This window comes from Rana temporaria, chromosome 3 (genome assembly GCF_905171775.1).
Source record: "Rana temporaria chromosome 3, aRanTem1.1, whole genome shotgun sequence".
Taxonomy (NCBI): Eukaryota; Metazoa; Chordata; class Amphibia; order Anura; family Ranidae; genus Rana; species Rana temporaria.
Window position 1 is genome coordinate 363,324,958 of NC_053491.1, and position 23,178 is coordinate 363,348,135.

Sequence of the window (23,178 nt, forward strand, 5' to 3'; positions counted from 1 at the left end):
ACAGGAATTTCGTGGGCAACTTTAGGGGTGCGCGGTATACGCGGGAGCGCGCTATATCGCGATAAATACGGTAGGTTCCTTTAAGCTAGTGCATTGTTGGTTCACTTACCTTTTCCTTCCATTTCCCTTCTAATGCCGCGTACACACGATCGGTTCGTCTGATGAAAACGGTCTGATGGACCATTTTCATCAGACAAACCGATCATGTGTGGGCCCCATCGTTTTTTTCCCATCGGTGAAAAAACTTAGAACCTGTTTTAAAATTATCCGATGGTTAAAAAACCGATAGAAAAAAACGATCGTCTGTGGGGAAATCCATCGGTTAAAAATCAACGCATGCTCAGAATCAAGTCGAAGCATGCTCGGAAGCATTGAACTTCATTTTTCTCAGCACGTCGTTGTGTTTTACGTCACCGCGTTCTGACAGGATCGGTTTTTTAACTGATGGTGTGTAGTCAAGACTGATGAAAGTCAGCTTCATCGGATATCTGATGAAAAAATCCATCATACCGTTTTCATCGGATGAACCGATCGTGTGTACAGAGCATAAATGTTTTTCTTTGTCTGAATTTCTCACTTCCTGATTCTCCTCAGTAAGCTTGCCCCCATCATCCGAGATTTTCTGGCTGGGGGTTAGTCAGCGTGCTCGCCTCCTCCCTTGGGACTACATCCCTGCGGGGAGACACTGTGAGCGTCTCCCCGCAGGGATGTAGTCCCAAGGGAGGGGGTGAGCATGGTGACTAACCCCCAGCCATAATGGCTTGGATTGTCTCCCCGCAGGGATGTAGTCCCAAGGGAGGGGGTGAGCATGGTGACTAACCCCCAGCCATAATGGCTTGGATTGTCTCCCCGCAGGGATGTAGTCCCAAGGGAGGGGGCGAGCATGGTGACTAACCCCCAGCAATAACGGCTCGGATTGTCCCCCCGCAGGAATGTAGTCCCAAGGGAGGAGGCGAGCACACTGACTAACCCTCAGCCAGAACGGCTCGGATGATGGGGGAAAGCTTACTGAGAAGGAACAGGAAGTGAGAAATTCTGACAAAGAAAAAAAACATTTAGAAGGGAAATGGAAGGAAAAGGTAAGTGAACCAACAATGCACTAGCTTAAAGGAACCTATTTAGAAAATAAAAAACGAACCTGTGCAACCCCTTCATAAAAGGAACCTGGTCCTGTTTTATCTGGAAGCTATGGTAACACAAACCCCCAACCCTGTTGACCCCCACCCCCTTCTCCCCTACTACTTACCAATGTTAGTTTTCTGAGGAACTTAGAGTAGGAGATTCGGAGTGAAATAGCTAGGAGGTCGCTGTTGGCAGCCCTCTGCTGGGAACACCTCTGACATGTGATACGTTCCCCCAATTGAATGGTATACAATGCTCTCATCTTCTCTGTCTGCCACAAAAAAAGAACAGTTGGAGTAATTCCATCAAAACCCATCTTTTCTCAACAGATATTTCAGTGTTAGATGGAGCTTGTTAGGCTAGCTCACATGCTTGTATAACACTTTTTTACTCCAGTCAGTTCGTAATTAAAAACCCATTGTTATTATTATTATTATTATTATTATTACTACAGGTACTTATATAGTGCTGTCAATTTACACAGCACTTTACATATATATATTGTGCATTTACATCAGTCCCTGCCCTCAAGGACCTTACAGCCTACTCACATTCATACATACACATACTAATTCCCTGTACACACGATCGGTTCATCCGATGAAAACGAACTGATGGATTTTTTCATCAGATATCCGATGAAGCTGACTTTCATCAGTCTTGCCTACACACCATTGGTTAAAAAAACTATAGTTTCAGAACGCAGTGACGTAAAACACAACGACGTGCTGAGAAAAATGAAGTTCAATGCCTCCAAGCATGCGTCGACTTGATTCTGAGCATGCGTGGATTTTTAACCGATAGACGTACCCACAGACGATCGTTTTTTTCTATCGGTTAGTTAACCATCAGATCATTTTAAAACAAGTTCCTATTTTTTTAACCGAACTTGTGAGGTCAGTATGATGTCATAGTATTCTATGACTCTGGATGGAGGGACATTGGGAGGAGGAGCTGTGAGGTCAGTGTGATGTCATAGTATTCTATTACTCTGGATGGGGGGACATTGGGAGGAGGAGCTGTGAGGTCAGTGTGATGTCATAGTATTCTCTGACTCTGGATGGAGGGACATTGGGAGGAGGAGCCCACACACGATCGGTTAGTCTGATGAAAATGGTCCTGTCTAAATTGGCATAAGGCCAATTTAGACAGGAGCCAATTAACCTACCAGCTTTGGAGTGTGGGAGGAAACCCACACAGGCAAAGTGAGACCATGCAAACTCCAGGCAGGTAGTTCTGTGTTTGCGATTTAAATCAATGACCCTAGTACTGCTCGGTGGAAGTGCTAACCACTTAGCCCACCTGAGACCTTAATGTAATGGTTGTTTCAAGAAGGTATTGAGAGCTCCCTCTGCTTGGATCCTTGTAAAAATCTGACTCAAGACATCCACCCAGAACTGAAACTTAAACATTTAACCTGCCCATTCAAAATACAATGTGATTTGATCATCTGCTGCATTTTGGCTAATTTGTTAAAGTAATACATGCTGTACAAGGAAAGCCCAATCAAATTAAAAAGGTATGTAAAAGAGAGAGAGATGGAAACATTTTCTTTACATCCAAGCAGATGCTACATTGTTCACTTGGTTGGCTTAGAATAAAGTTCTATCCCGTATACCCTTCCCCATATCTGCATTACCTACCAGTTGAGGGTTGGGTGTTGTCCGAAGTAGAAGGCTCAGTAGGGTAGAAAAGACTTCAGCAACATCATTCTGGGTATATACTGCAAGATAAGACAATCAGAACTTAAGAACTTCACCCACTTGTAATCCCCTCCCCCCAAAACAACGACCTTCAGTGATTTCTCCTTGTGACCCACTACCACCACCAAGAAGTAAAGCTACCCAAATGCCTTCTTTTTGCACACCCACACGGTTGTATGATGAGCTGCATGACATAACTTGGTCTTTGTGATAGTCTACCTGCAGGTTTCTTCCCCTCGATCAACTATACTGCCCCTGAGGGTTGGATGGTGTTGAAGGAGAAGGCCTAGTAGGTTAGAAAAAACCTCAGCTTCATAATGCTGGGCAGATACTGCAAGATAGGACAATCAGAACCCAAGTACACCACCCACTTGTAATCTCCACCCCCAGACTTACGACCCTAGTAATTTCCCCTTGTGACCCACTACCCCCTCCCTGAAGTAAGGCTACCTCTATTTACTTTCCTTTGCACACCTACATGTATGGTTATATGTCAATGAACTGCATGCCATGCTTTGCTTAATTTGTTGTAGTTTCTTACCCTATCGGTCATCCTTGCCCTGTGGCCCACTACTCCCCCCCCCCCCCTAACTATGATTACCCCTAATGTTATTGTTACAGCCCATTTATTTAGTTAAAATACTTATGGCTCATTCATTTATGATAATGATCTGTGTTTCATAGGTGGTGTGAAGGATATGCTTCAGTTAATTCTCCCTGCTAGTAATGCTGTGTATGTAAAGGGTAATTGATCTATTGTGTTGTGTGAAGAAGCCCTGTGTTTACTGCTTACTGTGATTAGAAGGGGCTCATGTTAATTATTCTGATTGCTTCATTGTGGTAATTACCTCTTCTATATGCGGGGCCAAGCTGTCTAGATAACGTATTCTGTTACAACTAGTAATTACCTTCACTGATGTCATTATCTAAAGAAATGTGTCTTCAGAGTCGGTGCCGAAGTGTCTGCCTATAATCTGTATGAGAGCCCCCACTGTGTGTGGAAAGGGGATGGAGATTTCATTGTTCTTTGATTGAGGATTTAGCTTGTAAACTGCATATATACCTAGCAGCATGCTGCCATTAAAGTGTCTTGTTCCAGCTGTAAGCTTGGCTCATGTGTGGATTATTATGGCGATTCCAGGATGGGATGTTCTTTTATGGGAAGAAGGGAATGCTTGACGGGGATATCATTCTAATATCGTCACAGGTGGCTTAATTTGTAATGGTCTATCTACAGCAGGCATGTCCAAAGTCCAGCCCGCCTAGTTATCTAAGCATGTATATCTTTTGTGGCCCCCGACGATCTCCCAGTGCCACACAAGATATATAGGCTGGCTGCCTTGGAGGGGACAGGGAGGAGTAGTATTTCCTGTTTACACAGCAGCCTCTGTAATAGGAAGTTCCATCTCCAGCGCTGCCATTGGACGACTGTTCTGTACATCAAAGGAGGCTGAACTTTCTCTTAAAGAGGCCGCTGTGTAAACAGGAGATTCTCCTGTAGGATACCTTTAGCGCTCGTCCTGCCCCCCTCTTTTCCCCTCCAAGGCTGCACTGATGGCAATGGTGAGTGCATTCCTGGCAATGGTCAGTGCTGCATTCCTGGCAATGGTAAGTGCAATCCTGGCAATGGTGGGCGCTGCCTTCCTGGCAATGGTTGGCACTGTCTTCCTGGCAATGGTGGGCGCTGCCTTCCTGGCAATGGTGGGCGCTGCCTTTCTGGCAATGGTGGGTGCCTTCCCGGCAATGGTGGGTGCCTTTCCGGCAATGGTGGGTGCCTTCCTGGCAATGGTAGGTGCTGCATTCCTGGCAATGGTGGGTCCTGCATTCATGGCAATTGGGGGTCTGAAGATGGGCACTAAACCTTATTTTGCTTCACCGTTCTTTCTTTAAAATGTTATGTTTTTTTCCTGAAACTTCCCTCCTAAAGTGAAGGTGCGTGTTATCCGCCAATAAATACGGTATATCTAAATAATAAGCCTGAGCTCATCTCTTCACCACACACAGCAACAAAGGTAAGAGAATTCTTGTTGGGCCGTGTATTAGTGCTTGGATGAACGCACTTAGACCGAATTTTAATGGTTCAATGAATGTCAGGCAAAATGGTCGGCCCTCACGCATGTTCACTTCATTAAATCTGGCCCTCTTTGAAAAAAGTTTGGATGCCCCTGATCTACAGGCTTATCTTCCTCTGTCTATCAACCTAGCCACGTGGTCAACTACCCCCGCCCTAAAGCCCTGTACACACAATCGGATATCTGATGGAATATAATCCGATTGATTTTTTCGTCGGATATACGATGAAGCTGACTTTCATCAGTCTTGCCTACACACCATCAGTCAAAAATCCGACCGTGCCAAAACGCGGTGACGTAAAACACTGCTGAGAAAAATGAAGTTCAATGCTTCTGAGCATGCGTCGACTTGATTCTGAGCATGCATTGACTGATGAAAACAATCCATCGGTCTGTTTTCATCGGACAAACCGATCGTGTGTACAGGGCTTTAGACTTTACAATTATCACACTACCACAAATATATTATTAGTTTTACTGTCATATTCACATCTCATTTACTTATTACATTATATTATTTACACATTAATAAGCTGCATGACATAACTCGAATATAGTCTATCCGCAGGCATCTCCCCCTCCATCTGTCATAATTCCCAGGGATGCACCTTATTAAAAGCAAGATAAAACTCTGTCAATCAACATTTTTTAATCCTTATGTTACTAGCATTATTAAATAGGTAGGAAGGTATATTATATTTACTTGTTTTTTACATTGCTTCCTGTCCTAGGCCAAAAATGATGTCATATATACCAGGGGCTAGATTCACATAGATTAGCGGATCTTTAGATCTGCGTAATCTATGTGATTTACGATCCGCCGGTGCACTTTTGCGAGGCGAGTGCTGTATTCACAAAGCACTTACCTCGAAAATTGCACCGTCGGATCGTAACTCCCCCGGCGGAATGCAAATTCCGCGGCTAGGGGGAGTGTACAATTTAAAACCAGGCGCGTTCCCGCGCCGATTTAACAGCGCATGCGCCGCCGGCGAAATTTCCCAGTGCGCATGCTCCAAATGACGTCGCTTGTTTTCGGCGGCTACGTAAATTCCGGCCATCCGTATTCCCGATCGACTTACGTAAACGACGTAAAAATTTTGAATCTCGGCACGGGAACGACGGCCATAATTAACATTAGCTACCCCTCATATAGCAGGGGTAACTATCCGCCGGAAAAAGCCGAACGCAAACGACGTAAAAAAAAAGCGACGGGCGGGCGTTCGGACTTGAATCCGCGGTTCTCCTCATTTGCATATCCGACGCGTAAAAAAACGCGACGACACCTAGCAGCCGGCGGTAGATTGCAGCCTAAGATCCGACTGGTGTAAGGCACTTACACCAGTCGGATCTAAGGGAGATCTATGCGGAACTGATTCTTATGAATCAGTCGCATAGATCCGACCGTCGGATCTCAGAGATACAACAGCGGATCAGGAGATCCGCCGTCGTATCTCTTCATGAATCTGGCCCAAGGAGTCTTCATGGGCATTTGTTTCCTTTTATCTGAAGGAGGGGAGGGAGGAGGGGCTTTCTCAGCTAAGCACGCCCTCCCGCCTGCATGCCTGAGCTAGGGGCAGATGAATTCCAGGAAGTACATGCTACATGAATCATTTGCCCTTAAGCAAGATAGCCATGGCCAGAAATGCTAGGGGGGGGGGGGGGGGGGGCGTTTTTCAAAGTGATTTTTCAACATAAAAAGGTGCGGAGACAAGAAGGGATGGGTGAGTTGGCTTTGAATATTAAAAATAAATGAAATGGTGTTTTAAGTTTGTGATGCTCAGATACAGTTATGTTCCACTTTAAATCCCCCCATCACAGCCCCAGCATTCACCAGTTGCTCTGAGGATCTGCAGGTGGTGTAAGAAGCGGTATGGGGCCACTGCATCTTCTTTGCTGTTCTGCATTTCTTCAAAGAGTGCCAGCAGCTCATAGGGTAGTCGGCTGTCTGGGGGCATGTTGTCATCTGGGTCACCAATCCTGTGGGGAGGACACAGGAAGGATTTTATTAAATGAAATGTAAAAAAAGTCAATCATTTATTAACAGCCTCTGTACCCCCTGTAACCAATGGAGTCTGTCTCCCGGGAACATCGCTGAGCCTAAAACAGGGACTGTGGATACAGCTAGGTCTATGGAATACACCGCTAATGACTTTTCTGTTTCACTCACATCCTGCATTCCATAGACGTGGCTGTGCCTGCAATACTTATCTGCATGCAAAAAAAGGTAAAGGTGATTAGACTCTGTTAGGTGCCACATCTCTGGGATTTGAACACAAAAGGTGGGAGTTCCCCTGTTAGAGGGACTTTATAGGCACTAAATTATATACCAGGTGAGAAATGAAATTCATAAAAACAAATAGTTTTATTAATACTTAATATTTTCATAATCGATTAGTTGACCGATTATTGTTTCAATTAATCGAATAATCGGTTAAAGTGATGTCACAATGTAGAGTATAAGATTTCCTATCATCTGTGCCCAGTCTTGCCACACAGAGTTAATCCAGCTCTGAGCAATCCTCTTTTATTGTTCAGTGAAAATGAACAGACTTTCAGATAAAACCCTGTCTAAATAAAAAGTCCTTTCCTCTCTCCTTGCTTTGAGTGACAGGTTATTTACATATCTAGCTTGGACATGTTTATCATATATTATGTTATGTTTATCATAATATGAGGTGATCCACAGTATAAAAAGTGAGAAATCCACCCCTCCCCCACATAACACATCCTGGTAATAAACAATGAACTGTGGATCACCTCATATTATGATAAACATAACTTAACATATGATAAACATGTCCAAGCTACATATGTAAATAACCTGTCACTCAAAGCAAGGAGAGAGGAAAGGACTTTTTATTTAGACAGGTTTTTATCTGGAAGTCTGTTAATTTTCACTGAACAATAAAGGAGGATTGCTCAGAGCTGGATAAACTCTGTGTTGCAAGACTGGGCACAGATGATAGCAAATCTTATACTCTACATTGTGACATAAAAAAAATAAAAAAACATTTTGGGTTTACATCCACTTTAATGACCTAAAAAAAAACAAAAAAACAAAAAGGTGGTTTTGTGGCGATTTGCATTTTTACATATTTTTTGGCCAATTTGTTGTTTGGCAGATTAAAAAACACAAATTGCCGCTAAAACGCATTACATGGGTTTTCTGCAGCTTCTCAATTGAAGTATATTGAACCAAAAAAAAAAAATAACCCAGTTTTGCATTAAAAAAGAAAGTCCTTGCCCTTTCCAAATACGCAGCAGCTGGAAAAAATCATGGATGTGAACGTGTCCCATAGGAAAACATGTAAATGAACTGTAGTGTGTTTCTGCAAAAAGCACCAAAAAACACACAGAGGTGTGACCCAGGCCTGAGATGTTTAGTAACATAACGGGGGTTAAAAAAAACAAAAATTAGTACAAAGAGAGCAAATAATCGCTACTGTAAGGGGTTAATTTTTTTACTGTGGGACAGTGAAAGTAATATTTACAGTAGTGATTTGCTCTTTTTGTACTATAAAGGGCTAATTTTAGTGTTTTTTAACCCCATTAGGTTACTGGCCGATTAATCGATTATGAAAATAGTAATCGATTAATTTCATAATCGATTAGTTGTCGATTAATCGATTAGTTGTTTCCGCCCTACATACATCAATAGATAAAAGAAACACAAGAATAGTGTATACATGATACGAACAGCTATTGATACCAACTGTGAAAGTGGCAATGATACAGTATAGCTTTCTCCACCCTGGCCAAATTTTGATCCATCTATGGCCAGTTTAAAGTGTTACTAAAACCACAACAGTAAAATCATTCTGTATATGCAGTAAAGCATGCTTGTTATACTCACTGTGGAACCTAAGGGGTTAATCCTCTGCATTGTGTAAAAAGGCTGTTTGATCCTGTCATCTCTGATCATCCCCTTTTTCCACTGTCCCCAATCTATCTCCTGATTGAACAGAGCTTTGCAGTCACTCTGCACATGCTCAGTTTGATGTGTATTGCTAGAGTTTTTTCTTCTTGGGAGGGTGCATGTGATCAGCACAGGGCCAATAAGCACTGTCCAGACAGAGGGTCAGGAGTCAAGCAGCCTCATAGGACAGTCAGAGGAGAATTAAAACTCCTCCCACAGGCTCTAACCAGACAATGATAGAAGTCACAAGACTGCTATATACTAGGGTATATATATATATATATATATATATATATATATACAGCCCTCAAAATTTCCACTCGCCTACTAGCATTTGGCGAGTGGATTTAGGCTGGGGGCGAGTGATGCCAGGGCTGCATGAGCAATCTCCCTCCAATCTGTGCCTACACTTAAGAGTCCTGATGAGATTGGCGGCCGAAGAGGAAAGGTGCATGCTCAGGAAAAGTAGTCTGGTGAGCCGCGCACAGGCAGAGCAGTACACAGGTGCTCTCCTTACAATTCTCATTAAGCCATGGGACCAACAGTATGACCTCTCTGAGCCTGCCCCCCTCCCCCGACCAATGTAGCTGGAGAGCAGAAAGTAATGAGTGAGGTGGAGCATTGCGAAAATTACCACTCTGGTGCAGCGCTCACTGAAAGTTGCCCTGACATGAGAGCGGCAGCCTTCCAGTTTGTGTATTTTTTTTCTCCTTGTGCTCTATGTAAGTGTCCAACAGTTTAGCCTGAGCACTGTGAACAGACTGGTCTCAATGTGTGCTGTGCGCTGTCAGTGTGCGCTGTGCTATGGTGTCAAAGGCTGTGCAGTTGTGTGGATCTCGGCGCTGGATTGTACTCCCTCCCGCTGTGCTGCAGCTCCTCTCCTCTCTGCCAGCCTGAATAAAAGGGGGAAGTGGGGACATGCAAGCGTGGAGCCGCACACACAGGCTCCTGATGATGAGATGAATGGGAGAGAGAGAGGATGGATGGGAGTTGCAGAGGAGACAGCAAGAGAATGGGGAAGAGACCCAGTTCTAGTGCCCTGTCCCTCTGGTCTGCCCCCAGTGCCCCGTCCCTCTGGTCTGCCCCCAGTGCCCTGTCCCATTTTGTTAAAGTTGTTGTTGGTAATATTTAATTTTGTAACTTGATTCTGCATAAAACATTGTCATTCCATGAGATAATCTACGAGGGCGTGTTTACGGGTGCAATTAGGCGCAGGGCAGTGTATGAATTAGGTGGGGCAACTGGTGGCGAGTAACTCTTGAGGCCTGGCTAGTAGCTCAGGACTTGAAATTTTGAGCCCTATATATATATATATATATATATATATATATAGGGGCAGATCCACAGAGATCTGCACCCGCGCAGCATATCAGAGATACGCTACGCCGCCGTATCTTACCTGGCTTTAAATCGAATCCTTAAAGCGGAGGTTCACCCATGGAGAACACATTTTCCCCATAGCTTCATGCTCGTTTTGTCTAGGGGAATCGGCTATTTGTTGTAAAATATGAGCAGTACTTACCCGTTTACGAGATGCATCTTCTCCGCCGCTTCCGGGTATGGGCTGCGGGACTGGGCGTTCCTTCTTGATTGACAGTCTTCCGAGAGGCTTCCGACGGTCGCATCCATCGCGTCACGATTTTCCGAAAGAAGCCGAACGTCGGTGCGCAGGCGCAGTATAGAGCCGCACCGATGTTCGGCTTCTTTCGGCTACTAGTGACGAGATGGATGCGACCGTCGGAAGCCTCTCGGAAGACTGTCAATCAAGAAGGAACGCCCGCTCCCGAAGACCCATACCTGGAAGCGACGGAAGAAGATGCAGCTCGAAAACGGGTAAGTACGGATCATATTTTAAAACAAATAGCCGATTCCCCTAGACAAAACGAGCAGGAATCTAAGGGGAAAAGAGTAAAAAAAACACAAATGGGTGAACTCCCGCTTTAAAGATTTCGCGCCGTAAGTTACGGCGGTGTAGTCTATCTCTGGCGGCGGAATTCAAATCGGCGATTAGGGGGCGTGTTTCATTTAAATGAAGCGCGTCCCCGCGCTGAATGAACTGCGCATGCGCCGTCCCGAAATTTCCCGCCGTGCATTGCACTAAATGACGTCCCTAGGACGTCATTTTTTGTAACATAGACGTAAATTACGTCCATCCCGATTCACGGACGACTTACGCAAAAAAAATAAAAAATTAAAATTAAACGCGGGAACGACGGCCATACTTAACATGGCAAATCTAACTATACACCGCAAAACACCAGCTTTAACTATACGCTGGAAAAAGCCGACTAGAGACGACGTAAGAGAATGCGACGGCCGCGCGTACGTTCGTGGATCGACGGAAATAGCTAATTTGCATACCCGACGCGGAAAACGACGCAAACTCCACCTAGCGGACGCCGAAGTATTGCATCTACGATCCGAAGCCGTACGCCTGTCGGATCGAACCCAGATGCCGTCGTATCTTGGTTTGAGGATTCAAACTAAAGATACAACGCGGGTAATTTGAGTAGATACGCCGGCGTACTAGCTCTGTGGATCTGCCCCATAGCCATTTATATTTACTAAAATAGTTGCATTTCCATGTTCTGTGTACTGTAGGATACCAGATATAGTAAATGCAGGGGGTTTAGTAACACTTTAGGAATACTAGCCCATGATTGGTCACTTGTTAGTCTCAGTATATCAATGTAATTGCGATATGAAATAAAATAATGTATTTCTTTGTTGGGTATGAATGCTGATAGTGTATCGCAGAATGCAGTATGGAGGGGTGTGGAATATGTGTGGGGTTGGCAGCTGAAGAAACCCTCATTGTTCTATCACACTCAGCCATTGTTACATATCAGAACCAGAAACTTATCAAACTATCAGTATACAAATATTAAGCCCTTACTGTTATTTTCTATGTGTAAACCCAGCCAGCATGTTTTTTTATGTTTTAGTTGTGGATAGAGCAGGGAAAGGTAGAACTTTTGTCAGATTTATATTTTAATTCTGTCCATCAGATTCTGCAATTAACACAACATTACAACATCACTTCTTTCCACCCCCAGCCTGCTTATTGGACAGTAAAGGAGCACTTTGCTTTCTTTTTATATGACCATGTTCCTTATCAGGACATTTGCATGAAGCACACCACAGCCGAGTTGCTCTCTTTCCAGCCCTATGAGCATACTTATTTCTTATGATAATCAGCGCTATCTAGTGGCCATTCTGCATTATGTCTACTAGATGGTGCTGAGTATCACTCCAAAAAGTGCCATCTAGTGGCTATATTGAGGTAATTTCTACAGTCACATGTTCGAATTGCAGAGACTATAACCCGAGAACTATCCATAGGTGTGTGCAGCCAATTGCATTAGGGTGTGCACCCCAAATGTCAAGCACACGTGAACGCCACCTGCTGTCACAGAAAGGAGGCTCTGGTGGTGGGAGACAGTTGATTGGGAGCATATTACATTACACCCTAAATACAGATGTAATGTATTCCTACTGTTGAACCTAGCCTTTAATATGATGGGGGAATTTACACTGGCCACTGGCACCCCCAACCACCCACCTGGTGCTGTCCCTTGATAATGCTAATGCACATGGGGTGATTAGGGTGTGCCCTGGCACACCCTGTGCGCACGCCTATGAAACAATCAATTTTTTATCAATTTGCATAGAATACATTTACATGCAATTTCAATGTTTTAACAGCTTTGCAAATTTGTTATAATCACACCCCTTAGCGTCATTTTAAACAGAACAGATAGAAAAAAAATGTATACATTTGATCTATAGTAATATTCTTTTTGCAAACTAACATTGGCCCAGATTCACAAAGGGCTTACGACGGCGCAACGCCATGTACGCCGCCGTAAGTCCTGATCTGCTGTCGTATCTATGTGACTGATTCTTAGAATCAGTTACGCATAGATATCCATTTGATCCGACAGGCGTAAGGCTCTTAAAGCGGTTGTAAACCCGCATCAATTTATTTATTAGCTCATTACCGCATATTAGCTCATTATGAAATACTTACCTCGGAACGAGGTGTGTAGAACTTACCTGGTCCACGCCGAGCGAGATTTCATCTTGCCTCGGTGTGTCTTCCGGGTATCGCCGCTCCAGCGCTGTGATTGGCTGGAGCGGCGATGACGTCACTCCCGCACGTGCGCGCAGGAGATTAAAAAATCGGCAAGGTCCGGCGGCTGCCGGTCCTTTCGCCATAGATCCCCCCTGCGCATGCGCCGCCCACATTGCGAGGGGAATATCTCCTAAACCGTGCAGGTTTAGGAGATATTCTCCTTACCTACAGGTAAGCCTTGTTATAGGCTTACCTGTAGGTAAAAGTAAAAAAAGTGGGTTTACAACCACTTTAAGCTGTTGGATTATAAATGCAATTTTTTTTTCCGCCGCTAGGTGTCGCCACCGTGGTTTTCCCTGCTGAGTATGCAAATTACCTGAATACGCGAATTCCCGAACGTACGTGTGGTCGACGCAGTGAAGTTACGACGTTTACGTAAGGTTTGCACGGCGTAAGGTTGCCCCTGCTATATGAGGGGCAACCAATGTTAAGTATGGCCGTCGTTCCCGCATCGAAATTCAAAAAATTACGTTGTTTGCGTAAGTCGTCCGTGAATGGGGCTGGACGCCATTTACGTTCACGTCGAAACCAATGACGTCCTTGCGACGTCATTTGGAGCAATGCACCCTGGGATATTTTCAGGACGGCGCATGCGCAGTACGTTTGGCGCAGGAACGCGCTTAATTTAAATGATCCACGCCCCCTACCTGGCTAATTTGAATTAGGCGGGCTTGCGCCGGGTGATTTACGCTACGCCGCCGCAACTTTACAGGTAAGTTCTTTGTGAATCAAGCACTTGCCTGTAAAACTTGCAGCGGCGTAACGTAAATGACATACGTTCCGCATCCGCAGAGATGCACCGATCTCTGTGAATCTGCCCCATTGATTACAAGTAGGAAAAAGTGTGTTTTTCTCGTTTTGTTACTTTCGTTTGTCTATGGATTGCAACTACTCTGGTCCATGGGGGATGGGGGTTGTAGAGGTGTGAGAGCTAAACTGCTTATAGAGCTGCATTTATTTGAATATTCTAACCATTCCCAATCCCACATTTATCCCCCCCCCCAAAAAAAGTCTTTACTGCAGATACATTTTAAAATATACATTTCTTTCGTCCTCTGCATCCTCCACTGAGGAAGTTCAGAAGCTCCTGGAATGTGGCGGTAATGATAGGGGGTTCTAGGCAGGAAATTGTAAATATGCCCCCATGAATCAGTGCAATGTTGGTCCTGATTGTTTTTCTACAGAATTACAGACACCACTCAAACGCCTTAAAACGCGTTGATGCGGACAAGGCGTTTAGCGACATTGCAGCACCATAAACACCAAATGCAGCATTTCTCACCTGCACAGGATCCCCGTAAACTCCTTATTCATATAGAGTGTCTGTAGCAGCGGATTAAGGCAGCTTGTCGTCCCGATGTTGCAGAGTCCGGTGGCTCCTATAAGGTGGAGATCACAGTGGTTGGGGACACCTTAGCCAATACACTTAGGAGAATAAAAGGATCTAAACACATTTTATTATTTATTTACATTTGTTTCAATATTGTAGACAATATGAAAGTGAAACTCAGGTCAAAAAAAAGTGTTGGACAAAGTAGGAAAAGGTTAAAAATAGGATTGTCCCGATACCACTTCTTTGAGACCGATTACAAGTACCGATACTTTTTTTCAAGTACTCGCCCATACCGATTGCCGATACTTTTTTTTTAATGTCATGTGACAGTGGCAGTATTTATTTATTTTTTTACAATTTTGTTTTACAATTTTTTTTTTACAGTATTTTTTTTTTATTTTTTAGGGGGGGGGGGGGGTGGATTGTCAGTGTTTTTTTTTTTATTTACATTTTATTTTTATTTATTTTGTAAAAAAAATATTTATTGCAATTTTTTTTTTTTAATCAGCCCTGTTGGGGGTCTTTGGAGAGATATCAGGGGTCTTAACAGACCTTTGACATCTCCCCTTTAAGACAGAGAAAGGGACTAAGGACACAGATTCCCCAGTCCCTTTCTCAGCAGACTCAGCTGAAATGAATAGAGATGGCTCCTCTCCATTCCTAAACTGAAGCATCGTAAACACAAGTTACGATGCTCAGTTATATGAATGGACAGTCAGTAATCACTGACTCTGTCCATTCGGAAAAGGTAGGAGCCGGATTTAGTGGCGCTCTCCATCCTGACAAATTGAGGGGAGAGAGGACTGCACGGACTGGGGGAGAGGACTGCACGGACTGGGGGAGAGGACTGCACGGACTGGGGGAGAGGACTGCACGGACTGGGGGAGAGGACTGCACGGACTGGGGGAGAGGACTGCACGGACTGGGGGAGAGGACTGCACGGATCTGGGGAGAGGACTGCACGGATCTGGGGAGAGGACTGCACGGATCTGGGGAGAGGACTGCACGGACGGGGGAAAAGACAACACGGGGAAGAGACAACACAAGGAAAAGACAACACAAGGAAAAGACAACACGGGGGAAAGACAGCACGGAGCACGGGGGAAAGACAGCACAGAGGAAAGACAGCACGGACACGGGGGAAAGACAGCACGGAGCACGGGGGAAAGACAGCACAGAGGAAAGACAGCACGGACACGGGGGAAAGACAGCACGGAGCAAGGGGGAGAGACAGCACGGACACGGAGGAAAGACAGCACGGACACAGGGGAAAGACAGCACGGAGCACGGGGGAAAGACAGCACGGACACGGGGGAAAGACAGCACGGACACGGGGGAAAGACAGCACGGAGGAAAGACAGCACGGACACGGGGGAAAGACAGCACGGAGCACGGGGGAAAGACAGCACAGAGGAAAGACAGCACGGACACGGGGGAAAGACAGCACGGAGCACGGGGGAAAGACAGCAAGGAGGAAAGACAGCACGGACACGGGGGAAAGACAGCACGGAGCACGGGGGAAAGACAGCACGGAGCACGGGGGAAAGACAGCACGGGGGAAAGACAGCACGGAGCACGGGGGAAAGACAGCACAGAGGAAAGACAGCACGGACACGGGGGAAAGACAGCACGGAGCACGGAGGAAAACCAGCACGGTGGAAAGACAGCACGGACACGGGGGAAAGACAGCACGGAGCACGGGGGAAAGACAGCACGGGGGAAAGACAGCACGGAGCACGGGGGAAAGACAGCACAGAGGAAAGACAGCACGGACACGGGGGAAAGACAGCACGGAGCACGGGGGAAAGACAGCAAGGAGGAAAGACAGCACGGACACGGGGGAAAGACAGCACGGAGCACGGGGGAAAGACAGCACGGAGCACGGGGGAAAGACAGCACGGGGGAAAGACAGCACGGAGCACGGGGGAAAGACAGCACAGAGGAAAGACAGCACGGACACGGGGGAAAGACAGCACGGAGCACGGAGGAAAGACAGCACGGACACGGGGGAAAGACAGCACGGAGCACGGGGGAAAGACAGCACGGGGGAAAGACAGCACGGAGCACGGGGGAAAGACAGCACAGAGGAAAGACAGCACGGACACAGGGGAAAGACAGCACGGAGCACGGAGGAAAGACAGCACGGAGGAAAGACAGCACGGACACGGGGGAAAGACAGCACGGAGCACGGGGGAAAGACAGCATGGAGGAAAGACAGCACGGACACGGGGGAAAGACAGCACGGAGCACGGGGGAAAAGACAGCACGGACACGGGGGAAAGACAGCACGGAGCACGGGGGAAAGACAGCACGGAGCACGGGGGAAAGACAGCACGGACACGGGGGAAAGACAGCACGGAGCACGGGGGAAAGACAGCACGAAGCACGGGGGAAAGACAGCACGGAGCACGGGGGAAAGACTCTGTATTGTCCTGGAATGAAGGTGCCCGGGACAGACCTGCAAAATGTGGGACTGTCCCGGGCAATCCGGGACACGTGGTCACCCTACTCCTAGAATGAGCATTGGATCAAGCAAAAGTAGTCACTCACCATTTCTAAACCTCCCTGTGGAATAGGACAGGCACTTACTGGGGGGCTGCACCCCACTAACAGCTTGCGGTGCTTCTTCAGGCTCCAGTACAAGAATATTTACGTAGCTTTCCTCCTGCATCCTGCTCCATAGGTCATGGCAGGCTCCACCTAGATCAAAAGATGTGTCATTATATTTCTATGTAAGAAGTGTCATTTTATACTACACACAAACCATATCTTATAATACAGCGCGGCCAATGTGCTTTCAACACTGGATTTTCTTAGGATGAAAGCAATACATTCTATGCCGCATATACTAAAACTGCCTTTTATCCCTCTGTGCAGACTCTGCAAACCTGTATGAGGAATCCTATAATAAAAATATGGAACAGCACACAAGTAACATTCACAATTCACATAAAAAAAATTACTATGGAGGTGACAAAGGGCTATGTTGTACATTGTAATCACACAAAACATACCATGAATATAACTCTCATGGCGCGTACACACAACCGTTTTTTGGGTTCTAAAAAATTAAGGGTCTAGAAAAAACAAAGTTTTTTTCAACCTAATCATTAAAACGGCCTTGCCTACACACGATCGTGAAAATAAAAAGCTCTAGCAAAGCGTGGTGACGTACAACACGTACGACGGCACTATAAAGGGGAAGTTCCATTTGGATGTCGCCACCCCGAATCGCAAAAAGGGGCAAGGTCCTTTAGCTGCATTTTGGTCCGGGTCGTAACTTGGCTTTACTTTCCTCCCTTGTGATGGAGGATGAGGCAGACATTGGAGGAGCATAAAAGTCCTGCTTTTCCCTGCCCCACTTAGAGGGATAATTGGAGTGTTCCTTTCCTGGTTGGACAGAAAGTGCATGGATCTTGGGATAACCCTCTTTTTCATCTTAAATTGGTGATTTTTTCCTTTTTAGATATTCTTTTCTATGTTGGGGGAAACACTGTTGTCTCTCCTTTGGGGATTTTTCTACATCTTTGGTCCAATACATTTTTGGATCTGTTTTCTTTATCATACAAGTATATATATATATACCCATTCCTCCTACAGTGACATATTGGGAGAAGTTCTTTGAATGCCGTTTTATTTAACTTTTTTGATTCCGCCCTCTATGGGTTGGAGGGATGCTAAGCCCCCATGTATGCGTTTGGTGCTTTCCCTGAACATTACCATCTGGGCCTTTTGAAGATGCACACCCTGAGCTTCTGCACACGTTTCCCTTGAGGAGAGGGTGAGTCACACTTTATGTCAACCTTAGGCGGTCAAACGCAGTGATGATTGCCCCCTTCAGTGCCTAATATATATGTATATTTATTTATTTTATTTTTTTCATTGTAGAAATTGATACTGTAAAATACCCTGAGGAATAATGTCAGTCATTCGAAACGCGTTGGAGATTCTGTCCTGCACGCCTACAGCCTGCTGACTCTGGGCATGCGGTGACGGACAGTATATATAACATTTTTTTTTTTTTTTAAGTTTTACAATTATCTTTGATATTTTTTTCTAATGTATTTATATGTTGTAATAAATTTATACTTTTTTATGATCTTGTTGTTCTATATTTGTTGCCTTAAAAATCCCATTCCCATTGAGGTTTTTTCAGTTTACAATGCACTGGCTTAACCGCTTGGAGCCCCTGCCACTGTAAAATGACGGCCACAAGGTGGCTCTACAATGCCGGGAGGATGTCTATTGACGTCCTCGGCTCCTCCGGCCACTGGGGGGCGCCACTGAGGTGCCGATGCGTGTGCCTGGCGGCCGCGATGTCCGCCTGGTACCTGTGATCGGCCGTTACACAGACAAGGACGTGGATCTGAGTGTGTAAACACAGAGATCCACATCCTGTCAGAGGAGAGGAGACCGATGCTGTGTCCCTTGTACATAGGGAAACAGAATGGTCACCTCCTCCAGTCAGTCACCTCCCCCCACAGTTAGAATCACTCTTAGGGAACACATTTAACCCCTTCCTTGCCCCCTAGTGTTAACCCCTTCCCTGCCAGTCACATTTATACAGTATCAGTGCATATTTATAGCACTAATCGCTGTATAAATGTGAATGGTCCCAAAAATTTGTCAAAAGTGTCCGATGTGTCCGCCATAATGTCGCAGTCCCAATAAAAATTGCAGATTGCCGCCATTACTATTAAAAAAAAATTATAAAAAAAATGTCATAATTCTGTCCCCTATATTGTAGACGCTATAACTTTTTGCGCAAACCAATCACTATACGCTTATTGCGATTTTTTATTTTACCAAAAATATGCAGAAGAATACGTACCAGCCTAAACGGAGAATTTTTTTTTTTATATAAATATATTTATATAAAATATTGGGCCAGATTCATAAAGGATGTACGCCGGCGTATCTCCAGATACGCCGCCGTAATTTCAAATGTGCGCCGTCGAATCTTTACACCGATTCACAAAGCGAGATACGTCCAAAAACATGGCTTCAGCCGTCCAACGTAACTTGCCTACGCCGGCGTATCGTGGGAGCATAGTTACGCTGGACGCATTCGGCGTTCCCATTATAAATATGCAAATGAGCTAGATACGCCGATTCACAAACGTACTTGCGCCCGGCGTATTAATATACGCTGTTTACGTAAGGCGTACGACCGGCGTAACTTTACCCCTCATAAAGCAGGGGTAAGTCATGTTAAGGTATGGACGTCGGAACAGCGTCGTATTTTACGTTGTTTGCATAAGTCGTACGTGAATGGGGATGGGCGTAGGTTACGTTCACGTCGACTAAGCATTGAGCCGGCGTACCTTAGGGAGAAAATTCGACGTGATACTGAGCATGAGCGCGCATGCGCCGTTCGTTAGGTGCGTCATTTACGTGGGGTCACGATTAATTTCCATACAACACGCCCCTACCAGCCTACTTTGAATTAGGCGGGCTTACGCTGGCCAATTTACGCTACGCCGCCTCAACTTACGGAGCAAGTGCTTTGTGAATACTGCACTTGCCTGTCTAAGTTGCGGCGGCGTAGCGTAAATAGGATACGCTACGCCCGCACAAAGATGTGCCCAGATACGTGAATCTGGCCCACTGTGTTTTTTTCAAAATAGTCGCTTTTTTTTTGTTTATAGCGCAAAAAATAAAAACCAAAGAGATTATCAAATACCACCAAAAGAAAGCTCTATTTGTGGGGAAAAAAGGACATAATTTTGTTTGGAAGCCACGTCGCAAGAAAGTTGAAATTTCGCCTGGGCAGGTAGGGGGTGTGCCCAGTAAGCAAGTGATTAATGGAACCTATTTATAAAATAAAAAATGACCCCTGACATGTCTATGTCTGATTTATGACATGTTAGGATGCCTTGGCAGCTCATTATTTCAATAGGCTGTGTTAATGAAATTCACATTTTTGTGCGACATAATGTGTGTCAACACAGCGTCAATGCACTAACACACCACGAAAATGTAAATGTATCAGATTCTTGCAGTCCCTGTACAGCAGAGATCAGACTGGGAGAGGGAGAAATACCTGTGCTAATAAGAGAGATGCTGATAGGAGGAGAGAGCGGAGTGACCCTCATTAGTCTGCTGCTTCTCCTTTCACTGTCCAGTCAAAGGTAGGGGGAAAGAGCAAGGCCGGTAAGGGCCAATTCACACCACATGCAGTCCTGTGTGTTTTTTTTCTGCATCAAAAATGCATGGAGAGAAGGTTATATGGTTTTCAATGGCATAGTTCAGACCAGTGCTTGCAGTTCTAGTTGCAGAAAAAAAAGTAGAACATGCTGCATTTTTCCTGCACTGGACTGGAACGCTGTAAAACGCATCAAAAATGCACTGGAACACACATGTCCTTATTTAAGGCTAAGGAAGAAGAGGGGGGAATGCACTGGACGCATTAAACACACACCAAAAACGCACTGGGATGCATCAAAAACTCTCCCACTTTCTTTTTCTGTATGGATTTCCTAAGAATGGTTCAATACTATAGAAATCTCTTTCCGTCATTTCCGTCCCGTGTCCCTTTATGAATATCTTGGCGCACTGACTGATTCCGGCGAGTCAAACAGTCCTTATCTCTATACAAATAAATGCCGTTCACCTGATTAGAACTCAGGATGTAGGAAATGTTTCATATTAAATAGGTCACCTGCGTGAAAGTCACACTGACGTTTGTATTGTTCTCTGTGTCATGCTGCCTCGCCTAATAGATTAACAAAGGAACATTTCTTCCTGGAAAATTAGGATGTAAATATAAAGGGTAAATTTAGAAAGCAGTGAAGGTGATGTTGTCCAGACATTCACTGGTGGTGAATCAATGAATCACTAACATTGAAAACCACATGCACCATGAAGATTCACCTGCAGTGAATGTCAGGTTAGACCCCTTTCACACTGAAGCGTTTTTACAGCGTTTTAGCTTTAAAAATAGCGCTATTAAAACGCTCATAAAACGCTCTCCATGCATCTTAATGGACCCTTTCACACTGAGTTTTGCAAGCAGCATCTTTGGAGCAGCTTTTGGGCGCTGAAAAAAAAGCTCCAAAAACGCCCCTCCATTGAAATGAATTGAAAGCACTGTAAAAACGCCTTACCCTTTCAGACTGAGGCGTTGCACTGGCGGGGCGTTGAGAAAAGTCCAGCAAGCAGCTTCTTTGGAGCAGCTTTTGGGCGCTAAAAAAAAACGCTCCAAAAACACCCCTCTCCATTGAAAGCGCTGTAAAAACGCCTTACCCTTTCACACTGAGGTACTGCAAAAAACGCCCTAAAACGTTAGGGTCTTAGCAGTGCTTTACCAGCACATTGGAATTGCAGATGAGGCTTCGCTCGAATAACGCTCGAAAAACGATTGAATAACGCTCGAAAAACGCTCAAATAACGCTTGAATAACGCTCGAAAAACAATTGAATAACGCTTGAAAAACGCTCGAATAACGCTTGAAAAACGATTGAATAACGCTTGAAAAATGCTCGAATAACGCTTGAAAAACGGTTGAATAACGCTCGAAAACGCTCAAATAACGCTTGAATAACGCTCGAAAAACGATTGAATAACGCTTGAAAAACGATTGAATAACGCTCGAAAAACAATTGAATAACGCTTGAAAAACGCTTGAATAACACTTGAAAAACGATTGAATAACGCTCAATAACGCCCCAGTGTGAAAGGGGCCTGAAAGTACAATAGAGCTGCACGATTAATCGTTAAAAAAAATCACAATCCCGATTCAACCCCCCTAACGATCTTAATCCGGCATTTCCACGATTCATGTAACAAGCGCAGAGCTGTTTTCTACTCAGAGCTGTCAAAGAAAAAAAAAAAAGACGAGAAAAAAATAAATAAAAAATAGACAGCCGGTTAGACATGTGCAGAACGAAATAAAATTGTTTTGTTTCATTTAGTTTCCATTCGTTATTTACATAAATTTCTTTAGTTAAATTTGTTTAATCCCTTTAATTCGTTTTCGGAATTAATTTTGTTTATTTGTATTTGAATCGATTAGAATTTTCAGAATTCGAATAGTTTTTAATTCTTCAAAGAGAATAAATAATAGAATAGAAAATAAAGAAATAGGATAGAAAAAAAAATATAATAAAATAGAAAATAATATAAAAGAGCAGTCGGTCTCCGAGCTGTCAAAGAAGAAAAAAATAAAGACAGCCAATAGACATGTGCAGAACGAAAAAATTTGTTTTGTTTCGATTCGTTATTTACATAAATTTATTTGGTCTAATTTGTTTGTTTTCAGAATTAGTTTTGTTTATTTGTATTCAAATTTTTGGAATTCAAATAGTTTTCAAATCAATTTCGAATGGTTTTCGAATTCAAATCGTTTTCCATTTTCCAAAGAGAATAAAATAGAATAGAAAATAAAGGAATAGAATAGAAAAATATATAATAATAAAAAAGAATATACCAGAAAATAAAAGAATAGAAAATAATGGAATAGAAATTAATAGAATAGAATAAAATAGAAAGAATATAACCATCTTCCAAAATTCAAATAGAAACGAATAGAATAGAAAATAATATAATTTAAAAAAATTAATAAAATAGAAATAATAGAACCATTTCCCAAAATTCAAATAGAATCAATTTAAATTTGAATAGAACAGAAAATAATAGAATAGAAAATAACAGAATAGTATAGAAAAAACATGGAATATAATAGAATGAATATAACCAGCTTCCTTTTCAAATTTATTATTTTCTATTCTATTCAAATCCAAATTGATTCTATTGGTTATATTCCTTCTATTCTATTGTTTTTTTAATTCTATTATTTTTCTATTTGTTTATTCTAGAGCTGCAACTAAAGTAATATTTACAGTAGCAATTTGCTTTTTTGTACTATAAAGGGCTAATTTTAGTTTTTTTAACCCCAT

At 44.0% G+C, this 23,178-nt stretch overlaps 1 protein-coding gene across 3 annotated transcripts in view; it reads right to left on the bottom strand.

The window, feature by feature from the left end:
- Nucleotides 1-23,178, bottom strand: part of USP18 (ubiquitin specific peptidase 18) — a 63,832-nt gene that overhangs the window by 21,371 nt on the left and 19,283 nt on the right. For 2 of the 3 annotated variants that reach the window (XM_040345360.1, XM_040345359.1), the window contains exons 2-6: nt 16,832-16,981; nt 14,231-14,327; nt 6,729-6,874; nt 2,766-2,845; nt 1,247-1,393 (exon numbers count right to left, since the gene is read on the bottom strand). In XM_040345360.1, coding sequence (XP_040201294.1) covers nt 1,247-1,393; nt 2,766-2,845; nt 6,729-6,874; nt 14,231-14,327; nt 16,832-16,952 — 591 coding nt within the window. In that variant the 5' untranslated portion in view covers nt 16,953-16,981. The remainder of the gene's footprint in view (nt 1-1,246; nt 1,394-2,765; nt 2,846-6,728; nt 6,875-14,230; nt 14,328-16,831; nt 16,982-23,178) is intronic. The other variant, XM_040345361.1, reaches the window with a different exon arrangement.